The sequence below is a fragment of the Anser brachyrhynchus genome (genome assembly GCF_964034855.1).
Source record: "Anser brachyrhynchus genome assembly, chromosome: 3".
In the NCBI taxonomy this organism is placed as follows: Eukaryota; Metazoa; Chordata; class Aves; order Anseriformes; family Anatidae; genus Anser; species Anser brachyrhynchus.
The window spans coordinates 34,025,404-34,047,929 of NC_137696.1; the positions used below are offsets into that span (position 1 = coordinate 34,025,404).

At 41.3% G+C, this 22,526-nt stretch overlaps 1 protein-coding gene and 1 long non-coding RNA gene across 6 annotated transcripts in view; one reads left to right on the forward strand and one right to left on the reverse strand.

The window, feature by feature from the left end:
• TTC7A (tetratricopeptide repeat domain 7A) overlaps window positions 1-22,526 on the forward strand; it is a gene marked incomplete at its 5' end in the record, with an annotated part of 172,914 nt that overhangs the window by 95,495 nt on the left and 54,893 nt on the right. For all 5 annotated transcript variants that reach the window (XM_080588231.1, XM_080588230.1, XM_080588232.1 and 2 more), the window contains one exon: window positions 19,167-19,283. In XM_080588231.1, the coding sequence (XP_080444357.1) occupies window positions 19,167-19,283 (117 nt within the window). The remainder of the gene's footprint in view (window positions 1-19,166; window positions 19,284-22,526) is intronic.
• Window positions 1,476-22,264, reverse strand: LOC308193493. The gene is made up of 2 exons (XR_013949688.1): window positions 19,918-22,264; window positions 1,476-10,883 (listed from the first exon to the last, which is right to left on the reverse strand). It is a non-coding gene; the product is annotated as an uncharacterized lncRNA (long non-coding RNA).

The following is a 22,526-nucleotide window of genomic DNA, read 5'->3' on the forward strand; positions in this document are numbered from 1 at the left end:
GGGATCTCATAAGCCATCTTTCCAATATTATGTATAATAGTTTGGCTGAAAATATTCCCCTGAAGAAAAAGAAAAAAAACTAGAATACATTAAAGGCCAAGGGAGAGAGGATATATATTTTTACTGAAGTTAAACTTTCTCAAATTAAACTGATAAAAATGTGACAAAACAAAACATCACAGTGCTGCAGGATAGGCTGTTTGTACCTGGTGCTCTCTGAACTGGGGACATGGATTTTTTCCATTAAATTCAAAGGCCACTGAACAAATTTTATTAAACTCGATTGCCAGTTTCTCTTGTACATGACAGCTGCTGCTAACAACATCATTGTCTGGGGAGGAAGTCGCTGCATGTCTTGTTCTGCGCAGAGTCCCTCTAAATTCCTTCTGGCACTGCCAGCGGCTTCAGGATATGTTTGTGAACAATGCTGGTTGTGCTTGCAGCACTTAAATAGCGCCATTAAACCGCTTCTCCAGCGTACACACTAATCAGCATTAAAGCATGTTGAGTTTAGTCTTGGAATAGAAATTGCAGGCAGGACCGGTGCTTTCTGAAGTTTAAGGCTGCAGTTGCGGGGAGGTTTTATATAACAAATACCTCCGGCCTTAGTCAGGGCCACTTGTAGTGAGAGTAACTATAGAAACAAAACAAAGTTTCTAGCTATTGAAGGAATATTTCCAACAAGCAGGGCATCGGTCTCTGATCCAGCCCCTGAAATATGCTTATTTATCGGTTTTGTGTGGAATGCTATTTTAATAGTTACTACTGTATTTTCAAAGATTTTTAGAATTTTTTTTTTTACTTTTGATGTTGGATTTTTTTTTGGCCTAAAATCTCTGGAGGGACTTGCTCTGTTTTTTGCCATCAAAGTGAAATGATCTAATTCTATTGTTTCTTTTTTAACCTGCTTTCCTAAAGAAGCAAGGATCATGCAATTGGGCTTTTTACATCTTGAACGCTTCTGAAAATACTGGCTGATCTGAAACAAGTCCTGGAGGTGTGGTAGAAGTCCCATCAACAATTAACTTTCTGCAAGCTTCCCAGAAGCATGTGGCTGCACAGGGGCACCCAGGTGAGGAGGGTGCAGGCAGTGCCAAGCTTCCCCCTGCCCAGCTTGGCAGCACGACAGCAAGCTCACATGCAGCGGGGACCTGCCCGCGGACTCGTAGCTCCAGGTGGGAATGGACACAGAGGATGCAAATCCATAGGGAACTAGATGCCACTTGGGCAGTGGGCAGTTCGTGGGGTTTAATGAAGGGTATATAAATACATGCCGTTTGTTTCTGTCTCTTATGTGCTCATTTGCATGGGTGACAGGCGATAACAAAATGAGTATGGAAGGTAATGCTGCAAGGGATGATGAGCACAGCTACCTAAATTTGCACGTGCTGGAGGTGCAGTAAAAGGCTGGTGTCACAGATGGGCCTGGAGATATTGTCCTCCCTTGGAAGCCAGGGTATCAGACCTCCTGTAGGTTGTTTTGTTTTGTTTTGTTTTCAGAAATCATAGCCAAAAAGTGACAGCCAGGTTACATAATGGCAGAACGATTATTATTCCATAAATAAAAAGGTCTCATAAAACTTGGGTTGAAAGCTTTTCTATTGCCAAGCCAGTGTTATATGAGGAGCAGGCGGACATTTTTAGAGGAAGAACGGCATTTGCTGAAGCAAGCTGAAATCACAGCGCTGGGCTCTGGCCCTGCTGCCTCAAAGCTGTAGCAGTATTTGGACAGTCTGTGTGCAAGCATCCTTATCCCAACTTAAAACTAACATTTTTTTGGTTTATTAAGGAGATCACTGACCCTTTGCTATCTTGTCTGTGAATAGTTGTCTTTACTAAAGTTCAGAAATTTTCTATTCAAATGGGTAAGAGACACATTCAGTGTATGACCCTCCAATAAAACTAAATACATTATTAATGCTGGAGTGGATTTTCCCATGCATTTCCTCCTTCAAGCAACAGCTTCTTGCTCCAAATAATCCTCTGGTCATTCAGTGACAGAGTATTTAGAGCACTGGACAAGCAAATGGAGGTGAGGAAAACAGAAGGGAAAGAGGTGAAGAAAAGCACAATCTGTTACTTGGATTTGTGAGAAGGTAGAAAATCTTTCTGAAGCGTTTATACGGTTTTCTGAGGCTGATCCTGCAAATCAGAAAATCTGCTGATACACCTTTTCTGGGTAGTAAGATGCAGTTTGTCTACCAGTAAACAGGAAGGAAACAGCTGTTCTTTTGCAAAAGCATGTTTCCTAGATGGTACATTACCATAATAAACCGTATCAGCCCCAGACCCAGTCTCCTTGCAGTGATGTTCTCTTTGAACTTCCCAGCATCCCTGTGATGCATCATACATTTTGTAATCACTTTATCCACCAGTTAAATGCTGCTGTGACTGAGGCAGAGCAGAACAGCAGTTTATAAGGGAATAACAACAGCACACATCAGGTTAAGGTGGGAAGTAAGGAAGAATGTGCCCACTGAAGTTGGTGAGATAGTTGTAGAGGCAGAACATAAAGGCCAGAGCTGAAGTTTTACTGTATTGTAAGATTTAACACCTGTGTTCACACAAAAATGTGACTTAAGCTCTTTAATATCTTCGGTTAATTAAAACTTGGGGTTTAAAATGAATTAATGGACCTAACAAGGGATGGGGTAGGTATTAAGAAGGATGAATCCTAAGGGAACAAACATAATCTTAAACACCCAAATAAAGGCAATTTAGTTCAATGTATTAAGAAAAGCTGGCCAGATATTACTGGATCCATCTCTTTCATTTAATGGTTGGATTTTTATGTTTTTTCTACTCCCCCTAAATCAGCTACAGCACTAAATCCTATAATAGAAACCTTCTAAAATTAGTAGAACTGCCTGGGCTTTCCATCTTTGCTGCACTGTTCTGGTTGGGATTATTAATGATAACCTGAACTTTTGCCTTTCTCTCTGTTTCAGTAAATTAATAATAGGATGAGTTAATGCAGGCAGTAAGTTTCAGGCTTCATTTTACATCATATCAGCTTGTGTTGTTTTCCCAAGAGTATTTAACCTTGTGTTGTTCTGTAGCAGCTGTAAGAGTACAGCATTTTCTCTGTGTTGTTTCCTGCAGAACTGTGCTCTTGATGTGTGGTCCACAAGTTAATACTTGTGAATTGGGAGGGTTCATCCCCTGGATTCTCTGGAACAAGATCTCCTAAAACTGTAGGTCACAATTCCCTGCAGGATCCCAGTAGTGCTGAAAACAGATTGTGATGCAGCAGCCAGCAGTAGGTCAGTCCCTTGCATACAAAGCTGCAATCATGGCTTCTAAGGTTGTCTCTTCCTCCTCCCAGCCCACCATGCCGATTAAAAAGTAGTCTTAGGTGCTTTGGGACATGTCTGCAAACTAAAACATCAGAAAAAGTGGCTGAGGACCCAAACGGAGACGCAACGTAGAGTGGTGATAGTATTTCTTTCACTCCTCTAATTTAGACCTTCTTCCTGAGCAGCAGTAATAAACCACAGAATGACTCATCTGGCAAAGTAAATTGCAGTTCAACTTTTATTTATGGCATCAAAAGAAAAATTCGTCACATGGATGTGTCCTGAGGCATGGCAGCCCGTGGGAGAGGAGCGGGAGGGATGAGTCCAGTGCCCTGGCTGTGTTTTTTTCAGTCAGACAGGGGAATTTTGCAGTTATTCAGCTTAGACGGGGAGGAGTTAGTACGTCTGAACAAAACCTCTTCTGTCTGCTGCTGCAGGTGCTGCCACAGCGGCCGTGAAGCACGGTAACTGAAGTCGGGGCACAGTGTTTCACAGCGGTGCAGAGCTGTACCAAGCCGTGCCAGGCAGCCCCGTCAGTGCAATGAGCTAATGTAACAAGGGAGAACCCACAGCTTGGAGAAATGTTTCAGTGGTTTAATCCATTTCCCAGGGTAGTCTTTGCTGGGATAACTCCTATGAAACTGCAAAACGAAGCAAACCAAGTAGATTAAGTTTTACAACTTAAGTAGTGTCTAGATGATAGCTTTTATGGGCTTGGAAATTTATGCGCTATGATGGTTGCCATGCAGTGGCTTTGCAAAGGTGATATTTTTGTACTTGAGGCTTCAGTTGACCGTTGGCTGTAATCCTGAATATAAAGATCAGAATTTGTATCCATTGGAAACAGCAAACCACGCTCAGAACAGATGGCAGTCTGAAATACATGGATCTGCGAGGTTTACTGAAGCAGACTTCACCAGATTTGAGTGAATTAAGTGCATTACATTATTTACAATTTTCAGCAGAGAAGCTTTAGGGTAACTGGAATCACTAAAAACCCTGCAGTAAGACTGAATGGCAGGTATTACCTGAAAAATAAGTTTATATGTGGAGAGACCTGACAAACAAAGCTGTGAGCTTGGCAGAGAGCGAGAGCAGAAGCAGACTGAGGAAAAATTGATGGGAAGGCCTGTGTCTATATCAGATCTGTCAAATGCAGCTACTGTAGAACTTTATTATATGTAGGGAACAAAGTGGGAGAAAAACACACAGGAAAAAACTCAGTCATGCTGTAAGCAATCACAAATCTGATGCATTAAGGAACCTGCCAGCTTCCAACAGAGCTGATGTTTCTCTGAATTCATTCATTCTGTGTCTCGTTCATGCTAAAAGTGCCCTGAAGTTCATGTGTCTGCGCTTTTATTAATTTCTGCAGGGCCTCCAGGAAAAGATGCCCAAGAAACTTATTGACTGTTCTTCTGAATACTCTGTACAGGACTTGATCTCAATGACTTAATTCACAATACTATACAGTTAACATGTTGGGATTTATGCTACTGATTCTGCTCAGGAGAATTGTTTGTGCAAGCTGACACAGGACTTCGTTGAGCACCAGGTAGCGAATGCTGTAGTTGTCCTGAGCAAGGATATAGTTGTGCTGTCCTGGAACTGCACAACTGACATGCTCTTACGTGCCTCCTGAGGCAGGGAAGCAGTAAGCTGTGCCAGCTCTGTGTCACCCCCTGACTTCCCCTCCTCTTCTAGCTCGTTTCCCTGGACAGCCTCACAGAGCAGGTTGTGGCTGAGTCAGAACCACAGGACACACGAGAGCACTAATTCAGTGCTGCCTGTTTGAGGAGCTGCCTCACCCAGTCACCATCCCTACCCACCACCACCCCCAGGACCCTTTTATGTGGTAGATGGACTTGATACTTTCACATGCAGCTCTAAATTTAGCCTAATTTAGCCCTGTGACTTGACAAATGCCTGCAAAGTGCTCTCATCACCATTCAGTTTGGTACATGTAGCTACTGAGGTTCTCGCAGCTGACCTCTCCGTTTCTCTTCTGCTCGGAGTCATCTTGTACTGAGGCTTGATGAACAGGGTAATTATTTGAAAAAGCATTACAGCTCTGAATCTTTTCCACAGAGGCTGAAGGAAGCTATTACTTCATCTTATTTTAAATGGCACACAGTAATTTTAAACACCTTCTGGATTTCTAATGAATTAAATCAGATCTGTTCAAGAACAAAGAACACTGTTTTTTATCTGTATGTTTCAACAGTTTTTAAGACTTTCTCTTTACGACGGGATTTAGTTACTGGCATTTAGCTACAGTCAAGAAAAATGGAAGTGTCACATCCTCCATGGATGCATCTTGGTGCTAGGAATCTAATGCAAAATGTCAAATTTCAGGTGCATGCTGTATATTTGAACTGCGGTTCCTCTGGATGTCATTCCCTGAGGAAGTTAATTATGGTAGGATATATCACGTACATAATGACAGGCCCTGTTAAGCCTTCCTGAGGCAAAGCTGCCAATCAGGTCAGTGAGAGCCTGAGTGCTTTCAGTTGCACTGGAGTGAATAAGGAGTTCTGCACGGTAACTTTGGGTATTCTTTCAGCAACACACTTCAGGAAGAGTGTGGGCATAATAATGCAAGTACAATGCTTTCAGTGCGGAAGGAGCAGAGATGAACATTGTGCCCATGTTTGGGCTGTATTGGTTTAGAAAGGAAAGGAAGTAGAAATTAAATTGTGTACTGTGGATTACAGCTGGCTTGCATGACGGCCTCATTTAAGAGGGAAAGTAGAGGCATACACAAATGCAAAGCGTTTTTTATGCCTAATGGTAAAACACAGGAGTTATGATGCTATTATACTTTCAGGTTGACATCTGTTCCTCCCCTTCAGACTTATTTCGAGGAAACACTGGTACATGCTGCTAACTTATCAGAAGGCAGAGATTATAAATACACGCTTCTGACTTATCCCAGTGTGCTCTGTTCTCTTATTCTGCAGACAGCTCTGTACTGAATTACCAGGGTACATGAAACAGAATAAATGTGGGGATTTCATTATGTCTCGTCAGCAGGAGCCGAGTGCAAAGGAGCTCAGTCCAGCCTCTTTCTGTCCCCCTTCTTGGATGAGGTTCGGAGATGCAGCGTCTGACCCCAGGCACCTTGCAGATCTGCTGCAGGGCTGCTTTGCCAATCAGCGTCGCAGCCCCGCAGAACGAGCCAGGCATTTCCACACAGGGTTTCTCTGCACAAAGAGAAAGGGAAAGTAGAAAGCTTTTTCTGTATGAAAGGCTGGGGCTTGCTGTTCGTCTCTGCTTCTGTTCATTTCCTATTTTTCAGTTGCAGTATCCTTATGGAGGAACTGAACATTTCTTTTTTTTTTTTTTTTTTTGGTGAGTCACTGGGAATCTTTCAAGCAGCTTGTTTCTTTTTTTAATTTGCAAGCTAGAATTCTGAAAATCTGTGGTTTATTTAAAGGGATAAAGGAGGAAGTCAGCTGGTACAAACTGATCAAATTGCACTGACTCTGTATTTTACTTCTGGGTTTATCTGATGCATGGTTGTTTTTAGGGAGCTGAAGACAGCCTGCCTGAGCTTTTCTGACTTGAAACTTGAGTGCCCGATCCCCAGCTAGTTTAGAAAGTTGAAAACGCATTCATTTCAGCCGAACAGAGCTGATTCCCTTCAGCTGACTGTCTGGCCCTGAATGTTTGGTTCCTTGTACCTGCTTCATTGCAGCTGTTTGCTCTAAATTTTGGAACAGAGCTCAGGTCTGTAAAGCACTGTGGTGTTAAAAATATATAAAGGTCAGTGGTTGCTAAGTGCTGGACCATTTCTCCAAAAAAACAAAACCTCCCAGTAATCTGTGGGTGACGAATCCAAAAATAAATCCCAAACCACTGATCCTGTCACCTGGACTGTACTGTATCAATGAGATGGGGCTTGAGTGTTAAAAAGTAATCTAGTATTTAAATTGTATTTACAGTCTTAGGAGTGTTTTCAGGCTGTTACTGTAAGAAGGCCAAATATTGCTATTTGTGAACATTTAAAAGGTGTTAACTATGCCTGTTTTCCCAAAGGATGTTCTTGATCATACATGCAGTTCTTGGGGTCTGTAATATTGTATCATCTTTTCTCAGCACATCTGGAAGACCCGTCACATAGGGAAGAGAAAAGGTATAACAGGAAAATAATCCGTTAGTCTGATTTTAGGCTAAATCTTCCATGGATTCTCTTTTCTTTTTTCCTTTTTCTTTTTAAACCCTGGATATGTTTCTCACCTTTTTCTTGAGGGTTTTTAGTTTTTTGTTGGTAGCTCTTACTGCAATTTGTTAGCTATTTCTGACAGGTTGGGAGACAATACTGGTATTTCTTTGTTACTCATGAGCAGTGACTCAGCTTATTTGTACAGTTTAATGTGCACCTGCTGAAGTCATATGTGCCACAGTGAAGTTACTGTTTCCAGCAAAGCTGAGAAATGAAGCTTCACCTCTACAATACAGCCTGCAAGATTTAAGTAATGTTTGTGTTCAGCAAGACTGTGTGCAGCTCTCTCCTAAGAAAACCTTGTACTGAAGTTGTAGGGAAGGATACAAGCTGGGGAAATGCATTCTGTAAGTGGGCAGCATCCTTGGGTTGGTGTGTATAGTCAGGATTTTTTTAGGAAGAAAATCTAAAGTACTGTTTTATGTTTAATTATATGTGTGCCAAGAAAACAAAGAATATTTAAGTTAAACTGAAAAGCTTAAAGGGCTTTACTCATAACTTAACTCAGAGTGTCTGCACATATACTAAAGAAGCTGAATTTATTTAATAAAAAAAATAGTCAGTTCGACTGTTCCCATCATGTATTTAAATCATGGTGACCGCTTTCAGAATGACTGGAAACATGCAGGGCTATTCACTGTTAGGTATTGATTTTGATCAGTAATTTTGAGGTACTAGGGCAGCCTGCTGATGGGTGGGACACCCGTACTGCAAAGGTAACAACATGATGAAAAATGCCATCGTCGCCAAAGCCAGTCTGCGTGGTATCAAACCTGACAGAGATGAAGGGCTGCAAGACCCGACCCTGCAATTGTAGCTCTGTGTGGGATGAAGAAGAATTTAAGTAATTCTTAAATTTAGTGTGTCTGCAAAAACAGTCTGTGGTGAAAAAGCAGCCCAGTGCTGCCGCAAATGCAGTTTTCTCATTTTCTTAGGAGGGCGTGCTGCGTAGCACCAAACGGTAAGCACAGGTTTGTCAGCTTAACTGAATCTCGCCAGTGAAGGACCAAGTGAAAGTGCAGCAGCACAATCTTCAGCACATGGAGCTGCTGAAGGACAGCCCTGGGTCTGCACGCCGACTGCCAGCTCTGCCTTAAAGGTCGCGCTCCTGTGTCTTCCTGCTGCTCTTGTTCAGCTGGCACTGGTGCTAACGCAGACTGCAATTACATCATGGCTTTGCTTTGCAGACGCAGATAAATATGATTCCCACTGGTAGCAAAATACCCATTTCTTTCTCTGGGATTTTCTTCAGTGAAGTCAGCAGTTTTGTGTCTACTTACCACAACTCGGGGTTGCTCTAGATTCTGTCGGGGCTTTCTCTGAAGTGAAGGAGCTTTTGTCTGCTTGCTTCGCTTCTGTAACTTGCTTCGCTTCTGTAACTTTTTACCTTTTAAGCGTCTTTGTCTTTTTTCAAGCTAGCACAAAAACCTTCTCCTCCATAACTCGCTGAACAAGCTCTTCTCATAAAAACCACTGCCTCTGAACTATCATAGCTATATGGTGGGTTGCCTCAGCCAGAACTCTGGATGAAACATGTCCACGTGCACCTCACAGCCAGTATCCTGTAGTGTAATTCATTTGCTTTTGGCAGATTGATTTCCCTCTTCACCTCTGCTGAGATACACAGACGGTGAGCTCGAAATACCAGCAGACAGGCTGCGGCCCTTCTAGCGTTACTCACATTTGTGCTCTGTCCTCTGCGAGAGACTCTCATAATCTTTCTCCTCCTAAAAAGCCCATCTACCAAGGTTCTTAAGCACACGCTTCGTTTCAAGGAGAGGAATAACGGACTTGTTGATTTCAGCAGGTCTATTCATGCGCTTCAAGATGAAGGTCTTCTGTAAGTGCTTTGCTGGAGCAGCGCCAAAGTGGCATAAATCATATTACCCCAAAACAAGGTGATAGAAAGAGTGAGATCTGTTTGACAACACTGTATAATGCATTTCAAAAAACAAAAGCTTTTTTTAGACTAAGCGTATTGTTTTTATAGCAAAGCCAAATTTTGTGTGGCTCTCATTTACTCAATACAGTGGGTGTGTGATGCAGTTTCACTGTTAGCTCCAAGCATCAATAACATGCAAGAATTCATTAGTGTGTTAAGTTGGGTAGCAACATCTTATTAATCCGGGGGGAGGTCTGCTTTACAGTATTTTCTTGCATAATTTATACAACTATAATAAGTGTATGCTATCACTTTTTATTACCTTGATGCTAGGTTAATTGGAAGGCACTTCACTCTATTTCAAATATGTGACCCAGGATTCAGACTTACCTTCCCAGACAAAATACACGTGCTTGGTTGCAGGTTAAGGTGACTTGGAGGTTGATGTTGAATGCTACTTTAATAGCCAGAGTCCTGGTATCCTTTCGTCTACAAGCTGCCTAAAATGCATGTCCTAGAAGCTTTTCTGAAAAACACAACAGTGTAGAAGTGTGAGTGAAGCATCCAGTTCTGCAGTCTTCGGGGATAGGAAGTACTGGCAGTGTAATGGGTGCTTCAGCTCTGCCCTGTAACTGCTCTTTTCTTGTCTGGCAGGATCTCAGCTCAGCAATTAGAGACCCTAGGCCTGGTTTCCTTTTCCGTTTCTGTAAATTGAGAGTTATTCCAGTGGTTGTGACAACATGGTCATTTCTTCGTTCTGCTTTTCCAAATTAATTTCCATTTAGTCAGGCTGGGCTGGATTTACCCAGGAGCATGTCTGATGAAATTCTGAAGCATCAGGCCCAAGAGATGAGATATATTTTAAAGGTGAGGTCAGTTACTGGGGGGCTCAACCTGCTGGCCTTCCAGTCCACAAATAACCCTCAAGATGAGAGCACCAGTGTTAAGAGATTACATGTGAAAGATGCGGGGAAGGTGATGATGAGGAACCCAGCTCTTCCAGTGCTTTGCGGAGGTCATTCCCATTGTCTGCTCTGCAGCGAGAAGCACGGGGGGCTGAAGTGACTTGCCCAGGACTGGCCAAGAGGCCATGCTGCGGCAATAAGCAGAGCGTGGCTCTCCCATGTCCCCAGCCCAGGCTGTGTGATGCTGGCCCCACTGCCAGCCCTGAATGCAATACAGTGCTCCAAGGTTTCCAGTATGCCCCTGAGGTAGTACTGAAATTGCACTTTTTTGTGTAGGTCCATCCATTTCCACCCACACATGAGTTACAGCCCCACGGAGTCACCTGAATTAAAGTGCCAGGGCTCCGGCATGCTCAGGAAGCTACACAATGAACTCTTACCTAATTTATGATTGAAATTAAATAGGAGGGAGACCTCTAAGCTCCTGGCCTTTGGATGCTTGAGAACTGTCCCCAATTTTCACAGGTCCTCATGCAGTGTCCAGTGCAATGGGGAGTACTCCATGTAGTTGGTCCCTGTCAGGGAAAACACAATTCAATAAAACCCACTCACATATTAAACCTGCATTTAAAATCTTAGGAAGTATTGCAAAGGAAAGTCTAATGTACAGTCCTGAGGGGAGAAGTTAATGTCAACACTCTGCATAGCAAGAGTGTTAACTTCTTTTTCTATTCAGTGTGAAGGTAGTAATTTGGCTGTACAATCAGTTAACGTTTAGTAAAGCGTTGCTGTGTCTGCATGACGGCAACCTCCCTCCAGTGTCTCCTAGTGGTAATGAAAGCCAAAGGAAAGAACAAGCAGTTTAGGCCTGGTGTCCCCGGACAGGCTAAGTAATCTCGGTGGGCTCTGTCAAGCTGCGAGTTTGTGACGTCCAAGCGTGATTGCAGGTGGGTGGGAGCAAGGTTGGTGTTCCTCCTTCGTGTGGCGAAGTTAGCATTTCTCTGTAATGTAGCAGTACCATTGACTGTATCGAGATTCAGCAGCGGCCTTGTTCTCCGTTTCTGCCCGTGTGTTCACGTCACCTGTCCTTCTGAAGGGTGCTTTTTAGTCAGACACCGTAGTTTCCTTTGAGAAGTTCTGTGGGAGCAGGATAACATCACGGTTTTTACCAGTTGACCATTCTGCTAAGTGAGCCAGGCGCTTTCATTCAGGCTCTTTGCAGTTTGCTTTCAGAACCACAATGAGAAAAAAATCCTTCCTTTTAGGTTTTCCAGGTCTTGCTGTAAAATTCATAATTGTGAAAATGATCTTTGTCTTTACTCAGGCTGGATGTGGAGTGAAATGCATGTCACTGGTGATGACAGAAAAACATTTTGTTGCCGGTTCCTCATCAGAGCAAAAGGAAAATTAAAAAAAATCCTTTCAGGTGTATCGCCTAAAGGGTGCTATGTAACACAGAGATGAGAGAAAAGCTGGAGCTTTGGTCAGCTCAGCTGACAGTCAGCTTGATTCTTACATTTTTAACAAAAAATGCAAGTCTAGAATTCAAAATGAATGATATAATTGAAAGGAAATGAAAGAAAGAATGCTGATCACCTGGTTTTGTGCCTCATTTTTGGGGGTATGGCTAGATATAGTTCAATTCTGAAGAAAGATGGAGACAAAGGAGACTTTCAGTGTTTTCTTTTCCAGCAAATCAGTGTGCTTTTTCTTTCAGCAGACTATTAGTTGTTATATTTTCTTTAAGTGACAACCTGCCTGGGTTTAGTGGATAAAGAGGATTAGTTACAAGACCTCCTTCCAAGCGTCAATAGCCATTTATGGATGGGCAATATTAATGATGAATGATATTTACCCTCTGCATCACAAGCAAGGAGCCAAATGCCGGAACAGGTGCATGAGGTTACTGGACTGGCCACAGACATGTTTGCCGTGAGAAGTGATCTTTGTGTCCATGCAGTTTCCTTCCTACCCTATGTGCAGTAACCTGCTAGGTGCCTTGTATCATGAAAATCACCTTCATCATGCACACTTGTAAATAGGTGAGAATCTGCCTCTGAAAGCTGTGCTCATCCTGTGCAGTGCTGTTGCAGTTGTGGTTCATGGAGCAGCATTTACTGAATTGCTGCTGTGGAGGACCTGGGCTCTGAATGGGACATTCTTCTAAAGGAGATGTCAGCTCTGAGCCTCCTTGTTTTTCTGTGCTGAAGCTTGTTCTTCTTGTTTTTATTTTTCTGTTCGTTTTGGGGGGTAGATGAGCAGGGAGCCATAAAAAAAAAAAACACTATATGACTATATGTCTGTAAAAGAATATGATCAATTTATTTTTGTAGGGAAAGTGATAGATAACATGGCACTGCGTGAAGTTATAAAAGGAGGTTGCAGTCAGCGCTGCTGGCATTAATTTAACTAGAGAATGTGCCCTTAAATGTCAGGAGACTGCAAGAAGCACCGAGTTATTTGAGAAGACAGCAACTTTGATGTTGATGTTATCAACAGAAATGCGGGAGATTAAAAGCAACTCACCAATCTCGCCAATTTTTTCTTATTGGTAATGTGACAAGGGCTTTAGCAGGTGCTTTGGGAAGGTTAATGAAACCATAATGATTATGGTGAAACAGTATACTTGAACTAATTGGCTTGTATAGGTGACTCACCACCGAAGCTAAGTTCGGCAGCTGATAAACTGAACAGATAATTCACTGTGAAGAAACTGCAGTTCCAGATACGCTGTCCTCTCGTACCGGCGGATAAAACAAGACCAGACAATCCGGGTTATAGAAAAGAATGCAGGATGCAATTTTATGTATGTCATCCCAAAATGTAAGAATGGCCATTCTTGATCAAACTAAGGGTTTGTCTGTCTTCAGCCTGGTGTCTGGTGAATGCACAGGGAAAAGCATGTAGACACATGGCAGGAGGATGATCCTTCCACTCCGATGTCATCCCGGCATCTGTCAGCTGACTGGTACAGAGGCTTTCGGAGCCAGAGGTTGCATTAGGCTGTGTTTAATGCCTCTGATGGCTCTGTCATCCATGAATTTATATAATCCCTTTTTGAAACTGTTCATGTGTTTGCTCCCAGAACATCCTGTAGCAATGGGTTTTGCACTTTACTTTTGCTTTGTATGAAAATGCACTTCATTTGCTCCCTTTAAGTCCAGGCCTTCGTTGCTTTATTGGATATTCCTTACTTCTTTCATTAAAACGACCGACTGCTTTGATTTCCTGATTTTCTTCAGGCTATTCATGACTCTATAAATCTGTCATCTCTTCTCCCAGCCTCTTTTCCAGGGTGATAAGTCTATTTACTAGCTCCATGTATCAAAAGCATTACAAAACTTTGATCGTTCTTGTCTTCTCCATCCTCTTCCTAGTTCTGTTGAATCAATCTATATCCTGTATCCACCTGTAGTCTCCTTTGGCGTCTGCTACCTTAGAGGGGAAGAAACCAATTGAAGAGCTCAGTGATCAGAGCACTGGCAGTTTGGATCCATGCTGCCCACTTCCCCAGGGAGCATCCTTGGGCCATCGGCCCATCCAGGTCATGGCATTCCTCTGCTTTTCATTGGAGCTGGCGTGAAATATTTATCTGTGCTCCTTTATAGTAAAGGGTCACGTGTAACACTAAGAGGTAGGGAGGGTGAGCTGGACTGTGCTGCCCAGCGGCACCTGCACGAAGCCATGCTGCTCCAACACCCCATAAATCAGTCACTGGATAAACTGCTTTTGCTGTCCTCAGAGCCTTGACTAGGACTCTGGTTTCTCTCTCCAGGCAAATGGCTGTAAACACACACAAACAAACACGCACATGCATCCTGTCATTTAGTGAAAGACACGCCAAGTACAAATATTAGTTGCAGAGGTTCAATATCTTCGTTCTAACGCCCATAATTGTGACGTCCGTGAATTGGGACATACGGCCGTGTTTGGTAGCTGGATTTTGTTTGTCCTTTGGTAGGTAAATTCCAAAATCAGCAGGCAGTTCTGTGTGCAGGTAGGGCAAAATCTGGGTCAGGAAGGAAAGACTTTGGGAATGATAGCCCTGATCTGGTAAAGCTCAAAGACATTGATTATGAATTAGACATTATCCTTATTAACTGACAAGCTCTGGTGAACTGGAAGGGTTAAAAGCAGACAGTGAATGGCAAAATGTATAGATAAACGACTACATAACACTCATTATTCCTAATTTAGTATCTCAAACTTGAAGTCAGTGGAATGTGTTGTTGTTTGTTATAGTGTTAGTATTATTTATTGCTTGTCATATGGTAGGGCACAGAGATCCCATTGTGATGCTGTGAAAATGTATGGCTAAAGGGCTACATTTAATTCTAAACACTCCATTTTAAAGGAGCTTTAAAAACTCTTAATTAACTGCTTAATAAATCTTTATATACTCTTACAGCTTCCAGAAAGTCAATAGGTTATTACTAAACATAGCATCTCCCAACTTCTTCCACAGATGTGCTTGTAACCATTGATAATATGCTGTATGCACATGTGAAACCTTGTGCTAATAAGTATTAACTGTTTATTAATCAATGATTAATAAATGAAATCTCAGTAATTAAATTCTCAGAGATAAGCAAGAACAGCCTGTTTTCTTTGTGGGTAGTATTAGGAGACCTTAGAGGCTGAGCATTTAGCCATGTAGCATTAAAAAGTTCTTGGGAGGGCTAGGTAGGAGTTTTTGGCCAGACCTTCAGACCTGCTGAGATCGGTCTTTATGAAGACAGATGTTGAATGCCTGCTGAAGTCAAACAAAACAGCTTGCTTTCTGCTGAAAATTGTCTTAGGCCTCCCAGTATTCCAGCCCCTGATTTTGTCAATGCATGGCATATTACAGTGATATTTCTGTCATTTATACTACTGAAATGGTGAAACCTAATTTTGAATTTTCAGAGCTTCAAACAAATGAATTTATCTCAGCAAAGTCAACTGTATACAGATTTTAATTTGACAGTTAATGTTGCTGTGATAGATCGGGATGCTTGCTTGTGGCAAGTAACCTGACCTTACAGCAGGGAACAGAGGCTTTTGATACTGTCCACGTACGTGATAAAAGAAAACCTGTTCTGAGAGGGAGCTTAGAGTCCAGTATCAAGAGTAAGCACTGGTTATTTTCCATTGTTCCTGTGCCTGAAATGATACACATTACAAGAATGATTTGTAGGTTTTTGGCTCTCTTTTCCTATGCTTATGTACCAGTAATTTATATGTTTGCTTTAGCCCAAATCACTCTGTTTTCATTTTCAGAGGCTAACAGAATTACCAATGACTGTATTGATAATCTCAGGGCTATTTTTATATGTTGAATCTCTTTAAGAGTCTGCTCTGCTTAACATTACAAGCTTCATACAAAAGTACACTAAAATGATATTAAGAAAATACAATAAAGTGAGATCTGTGCATACATAATTTTTTATTTATGCCCCTGAGAGTTCTGTGCAGACACTGATATGACACAATATCCATTAGGTTATTTGTAGCAGGAGTGCTATCTCAGTAATAAAACGATAAGCTTGAGATAAGAGTGATACTGTGTCACCTACTTCACTTCAGTGGTTTTCCTGTATTATTATTTGTTTTTACTGGTGCAAAGCTTACTAGAAGCTGAGAAATACAAACAGCATATAGCATGAATAGCCTAATGTACTGATTTTATTTCCAGCATGCAATTATGTTTAGTTGCGTTGTTTGCTACTCTTGTCAGTATAGTTTGATTCCTTTTGCTACTTATGTTCTTCCTGTTTGCCTTTTGGTTTTGTTATAGTATTACACGGTAACAAGAACAGCAGTATTCCAGAGGCAAATTACCACAACAGTTAACCATGCTTGACATCTCCGAGACTTGGTGGTAGTGTTCCACTGCAGAGATAGTTGCTAAAGTTATGTGATTATTTTTTTTTTTAACCTTTGTGTTCCTGTGTCCTACAACTATTGATAATATTCTGCTGAGACTTTGTTTTTGTGAGGGAGTTGCTTTTTTCCTATGTTTCACTAGTTTTTCTCTCTCTTGAGATATAACATTGCATCTTCATCCAAAGAAGTTGGTATGTACTCACTGTAACCAGTAAGCATGAGAATGATGGAAAGAAGAATGCAATATTTCTTTATAATGTCTAACTGTGATGTTTTAAATATACTGTGCGGTAGATTTAATTGCCTGTGGGTAACACAGCCATCTATATTCATACAGATATGAAATGAAGGAGGAACACTGTTAATGTATCCCTCCTGTATAGTAGTTCTGTTAACAGTCTTCATTCCTGTATTCATATATTTCATTAATATTAAGAGTGGTATCCTTTATCATCCATGAGTGTGGTGTTACTCAGGGATGTAATACGATTATTTTCTTCTCTAGGCTCTAGGGTCCTTGACCACCACCATTATGCTGCTGCTGATGTCATACAGTGGTTAGGAAAGCCTTGAAGGCTTACAGACGTTTAGAAAATATTCTCTACATCTAAAATGGCATAGATTGTTCGTTGTGGTAGTTTCTTGGACTGGTAGAATATTTTTCATAAATTAATTGCCAGAAGGACGGTGGGTGATGGTGCAGGCCCATCCCACCACAGAGCACCGTCCAAAGGATCTTTCTTACAAGCCTGTGCATCAAGCCCATAGCTTCTGTTTGTGCAATAGCATTGCTTTACAGAAGTTATCCTGTCTGGCTGTAAAGACTTCAAAGATTACAGAATTCTCTGTGTACACATGGTAGATGCTGCAGAAGTTATTTGCTTTCACAGTTGCGTGTTTGCATTTACTTATAATCTTCATTTGACTACTTTCAGCTTTCAACAAATCCTTGGATCTTCTGATACCTTTTCTGTTAGATCAAACCCTTGTAATTAGATACCTCTTCTCCGTGCAAGTGCTTACAGACTGGGGTAAACATTTTCTTTGCTGTTTCTTGGTTAAACTAAATCAACCAAGCTTCTTCAGCTCTTTGATGAAATGCATGTTTTGGTGCTCTGTTGATAACCTTTTTTCTGAACCTCATCCAATTTTTAGTCTCCTTTTAAAGACAAGAACTAGACACTGGATTGTAGTAAGCATTTTGTTGTTGCTGGGAACCACATCTTCCAACTCCAACTTGATTGTGCTTCTGTATAAGGATGCTAAGGATTGCTTGATGTCTTAACTGTGTTGGTCCAGGGTATAACCTTCCATCCATCTAGTGCGATACATATTCCTTGCTCTCAAGTGTGTGATTTTATGTTTTCTGGTATTAAAACACAGAGCAGCATGCATCACTGGCCAGTTCGCATTGTTAACCACTCCTGTGAATTTGGTTTCATTTTTGTTTTCTTAAGTGTGTGTCCACTGTAACATTCTTTGTCCCATCAAAATTTTTGATTTGTTCATGTATCTAGCCCAAAAGTGAGTAACTGAATCATAACGAGGGCAGTTGCTTTCATTTAGGGAGTCGAAGAAGAGGGGGTGTTTTAATTAGCATTTGTTTTGCTCAGGTCAGTAACAAGAAAATCAAAGGTAAACATAGAGTAGGAAAATAAAATTGTAAAGGATAGAATGAAATTCCCTTGATTGTGAATACTGGTCTTCCTTTCCTAGCCTAAGTTTGTATCTGGGAAATTTGGTTGATAGCCTGAGCTGTGTGGTCAAAATGCAGCAATGTCCACAAGCAGACTTTGCTGTAGCAGATAACACGATTGGGTTATGTTTTGGTGATTTTTTTCCCCTGAAAAAATAAGATTTATTCATGCAGAATGGGACTGCTACTTTAGCACACAAGCATAGTTAAGCATCACAGAGACTTGGCTGCAGATTTCTAATTATTGCAAGTGAAGGATCTCTTATTCAGCTGCAAAGTCTTCTCTTATAAGAGATTGCACCTGCTGTTGTCTCTTTCTGAAGTTGTTTGGGTTCCCCAGGGGTCTGCAAGCCCCCATTCGCAATACTGGGTTTTAAGATTTTTGATGTTCAGCTGTTGTATGTGTGTATGTAAATATATGTACACCTAGTGGATGGATTGCTAACCATATTGAGCAAAATCAAAATATATAGATCTTGGACTTTGTTAAAACATTTAAAGTAGAGACGTAAATTTATTTTAGTACATAAAAAATAATTTCAATGATCTTGGCAATTGAGAAAGGTAAAAGAAGTTTCTTGAAGGATGATGTTAAAAGCCATACTAGCAGCAAGTGAGGGGTTGTGTCATTACTGAATCTGTCTTCTAACCTGAGCTTGACCTAATTCTGCTGAACTCCCGTAGTCTGTGCAAGTACATAGTCTCTAGATATAAGAATAGTAGCTAAACTTATACTACCTAGAAAAAATATGAAAGGGCTATTAGCTGTCTTGCCTAAGGGCATAAGATGATGCCAGCTGGGGTGAAGAGGAAATATTTCCTTCCTGTAGGGCATTACATAGTTGTCTGGGTATGTTAAGCGTGTTTGTTTTTTCCTCACGTTTTGCCTGAAATTCATTATATAAGCCATTGCTATAGGAGGATGCCAGACTAAAAAAGCAATCTGGGTTATGTATTATGGCAATTCCTTTTTATTTTGTTTTTAGTGCTGTCCACAAGAAAATGAGATTCACTGTATGTTTCACCTTGTTAGCTTTGTAATGCGTTGCTTTTAACACTGTCCTGCCAGCTTTGTGACGTAAATTTGACTGCAGCTGAGGAATATTGTTAATCCTCTCATCTCCTTGTGGGGAATCAAAGTTGAGTCAAATGAAATGTTTTGTGTTCCGGTGTTTTCTCTTGGAGCTGGACTACAAAGGAAGTAAAATTGCTGGCTGCCAGGATCTCGCTAGAGTGATACTTATTCTCCACATTTGAGGTGCCAATAAAGCAGAAGTTGTTCTTTTTCATCTTGCAGCTTACTCTTCACCAAAGTAAAACTGGAATGGATACATAAAGGACCTGAGGAGGCTCTGGTGACATGCAGGCATATGTTGCAGATGTGGCAGATGGTATATACCGTTTTACAGCACAGGTAGGTTTTCTTCACAGTCTAACAAGTTCAGATTTTATAATGGGGATACAGTTATCTTTTTTAATTGTCCAGATACTTAAGTTACTTTGCAAAAAGGGTAACAAACAGTACTGTTTAAAAAAAGTAATATTTCAATCCATGATTTAAAAAACAAAACAAAACAAAAAAAGCATTTAAACAATGTTCCCTTTTTATGTTGTCTTTTTTACCTGCTTCCCCTCTGAAAGATAAAAGTTCAGAAAGTATGAAAGCAACCAGCTTGGATTTTCTTCCTTCCCACATCTTTTGGTTATTGTCCCGGTCGTGATACCACTGTACAACTATCTTGGGAATGTTATCCCAACATTTTATTTACCTTTCACCTGTAATGTTCAGAGACACTACGTTTGATGGAAGGACAGCGTGCTTAATGGAACACTCACGTCAGGCGGTCAAAGTTTTTATTGTTCCCCTGTTTGTGCATGCATTTACATAGGTTTTATAAACACCAGAACTGGATGTGTAGAATGATGCATGTCTATGTACAAATGTTCCTGAGGGATTCTTGGTAATTCCTTGTTGGTTTAGCTAATGAGCAGCAGACCAAACGCTAAAGTCAAGGTATTTACACAGCACTAGAGAAATAGTCTCTTACCTGCTGAAATCATTGATTTCCATAGGCTTTAATATCCTTGGCTAAGGCTTCAATCTTGTATCTCTCACAGGAATAATCTTTATACCTGTGATTAGTCCTCATGAAGCTGATCAAATCTGCACTGAACATACAGGACTGGTTGCAACTTACTGTTGCAAGGAGGGGGGTGCAAGCTTGAAACTGAAGAGATTTAGTTGGAGGACAGACAAATAAATAGTTCAAGTATTTGGATTGCATTTGGATCTCAAGCTGTGCTTTGGCCGTTACATTTAAAAAGCCAAGATAGGATAGCTTTAGAGGCTTTTGATAAGCTTTAGCCATAGAAGCCTAAACAAAACAAATAGCTTTGCTTTTGCTTTTAGAAACTCTAATGTGTATTTCTCTGCTATTCCCAGTGGGACTTTTTGTCTTTCTCAAGAAATACTTCAGAAAGCACTTTTTATTAGGAAATAGTGCTTGAAAGGTAACAAGAATGAACTTGGTACCTGCAATTTTAGACTGTGTTCAGTGGCACAGGAAGGCCCTTGTTTTAAGCAAATTGCAGCAGTATCAGCTAACAAATATGTAAAATATTCCAGGCTGGGCTTTAAAAGGAACTGAAGGGGATTTCTTATCAGTAGGACTTGGATGCATACTTTTTTTAGGGCCTCTTGGAAAAGAGAAGCCTGTTTTTCTATGAGGTTGAGAACTGTTACACCCAAAACTCTCTCTTAGTTCAATCATTAGCTCATCACCCACAGAGCTAAATCTCACTTTACTTATATTTGGTTGCATTTCTCTGACCTTAGTTTCTCAGCTGTGCAAACTTAGTGTGACTCTGCTAGACTAGGGAGCGTTTCAGCGCCCACTATTTTCTCCCCAAGCAGGTATTCGTGTGTCATGCTCAGGTGCCCTCTCACCTTCTTCCTGATGAACCGAACTGATGGTGCCTCTGCAGTCTCTCACAGTCAAACATTCCCTTCAGCAATTTCTGTGAGCATTTTATCCACTGTCTCAACTACCTTTACAAACATGGGTGGTGGAGTGACATTCGGTGTCCCACTGCCAGCCTTCCAGAGCCGTCTGTGAAAGGCAAATCATCTGGCTGCTGTCCCTATGCACCAAAAGGCCGTGCTACGTGCACCAAAAGGTGCCTGGAAAGGCTCTCTGGGTCGAAGGCCTTGTACTGCAGTATTCAATATGTAGTTCCCTTTCAGGCCTTTTCCAGAATAAAGCATAAAGTTGTTGGAAGCTGCTGTTTTGCAGAATGTAGTCCTCTTGGTTTTCACTCTGTTTCCCCAGTTAAAAGGCTGTCCCTCTGGCTGGACTGAGATGGGTTTTGTTAACCAAGACTGCCTTGTCAAGACTTCCTGGACGCTGCTCTCCTGTTGTCAGAGTTCTCGCCTGTCCTTTTCATAGGAATATAGCGCAAAAGCCAGTGTTCAGCGGTGTGCCTAAGCAGTGCCTGCATGGTGATGGCTGCCACGTCAAAGCAGCACATCAGTAACATTTTAAAGTGAGGCTGCCATGTTCCTGCGTACCCAAGGCACCAGCAAGACGGAAATAACCCTACCTTTCCACCAGCAGTCCCCAGTCAAGGCGATTACACTTGGGTTAATGCTCGCTAGGCACGATGGAGGTGTAGGGCAGTGAGTTTAGTTTTCCCCTGTATCTGTCGCCACTCGATAACTTCAAATGGGACATCAGTATGGAAAGCAGTATGTAAAACAGGGAGGCCCAGTCAAGGCCAGAGATTTGGGCAAGTAGTTAAATGGCCAAGAATTCAGGGTCCATTAACAAAACCTGTAATATTTGATCCCAAAACCCAAGTAAGAGGTTAATTAGCTATCGTAAATACGATTACCAGTGTGATGAATGACAGTAAGTGGCTTTCTGTCCGAGAATGTTAGCTGGCAAGGGCAAAGCTTGGTTTATCTTTTGCTGTTGTTTTCTGTGATAACAGAATAATCATGTTAAAAAAATAAAAATAAAAAAAAATGACAGTCCCAAGGTAATTCTTCTTCTAGATCAGTTCAAATTCAAGGGAATCCCATGCGGTGTGTACCACAAGGCTGATTAAACTGGAAGGCTGGGCATCTATAACAATGATGATTCTGTGACATCTCGTTTCCTGAGAGAAATAATATCCAAAGGATGAGCTGCAGGCTTGGAAGCGTGCCAGAAAAAGTAGCCAGGGCAGTCACTTTTCCTTTGGATATTTTGTCTCTTAATGGATGGTGAGAGCAGACATCATCACCATCTGATCCTAGGGGGATGGCAGTCTATGTGGTGACAGGAAGGCTCAGGAGATCTGCACTAAGTAATTTTCATTAGGCACGGGATTTTATTTTATTTTATTTTATTTTATTTTATTTTATTTTATTTTATTTTATTTTATTTTATTTTATTTTATTTTATTGGAGTTCCCCTTTGGAAAAGCTCTGCTGTGAGGACTGAAGTCTAGAAGAGGAGCAGACCGGATAATCTTCCTTTCATAAAGCAGTGCTGTGTGGTAGCTTTTATCTTCCTTCTCTGTTCAAACAGAACAAAGGTGGAAGAGGAAATAATAATCTTTCTGAAATGAAGAAATTAGCACCTGTGTGGAAGGTGGTAATTGGTCTGTTTCAAAA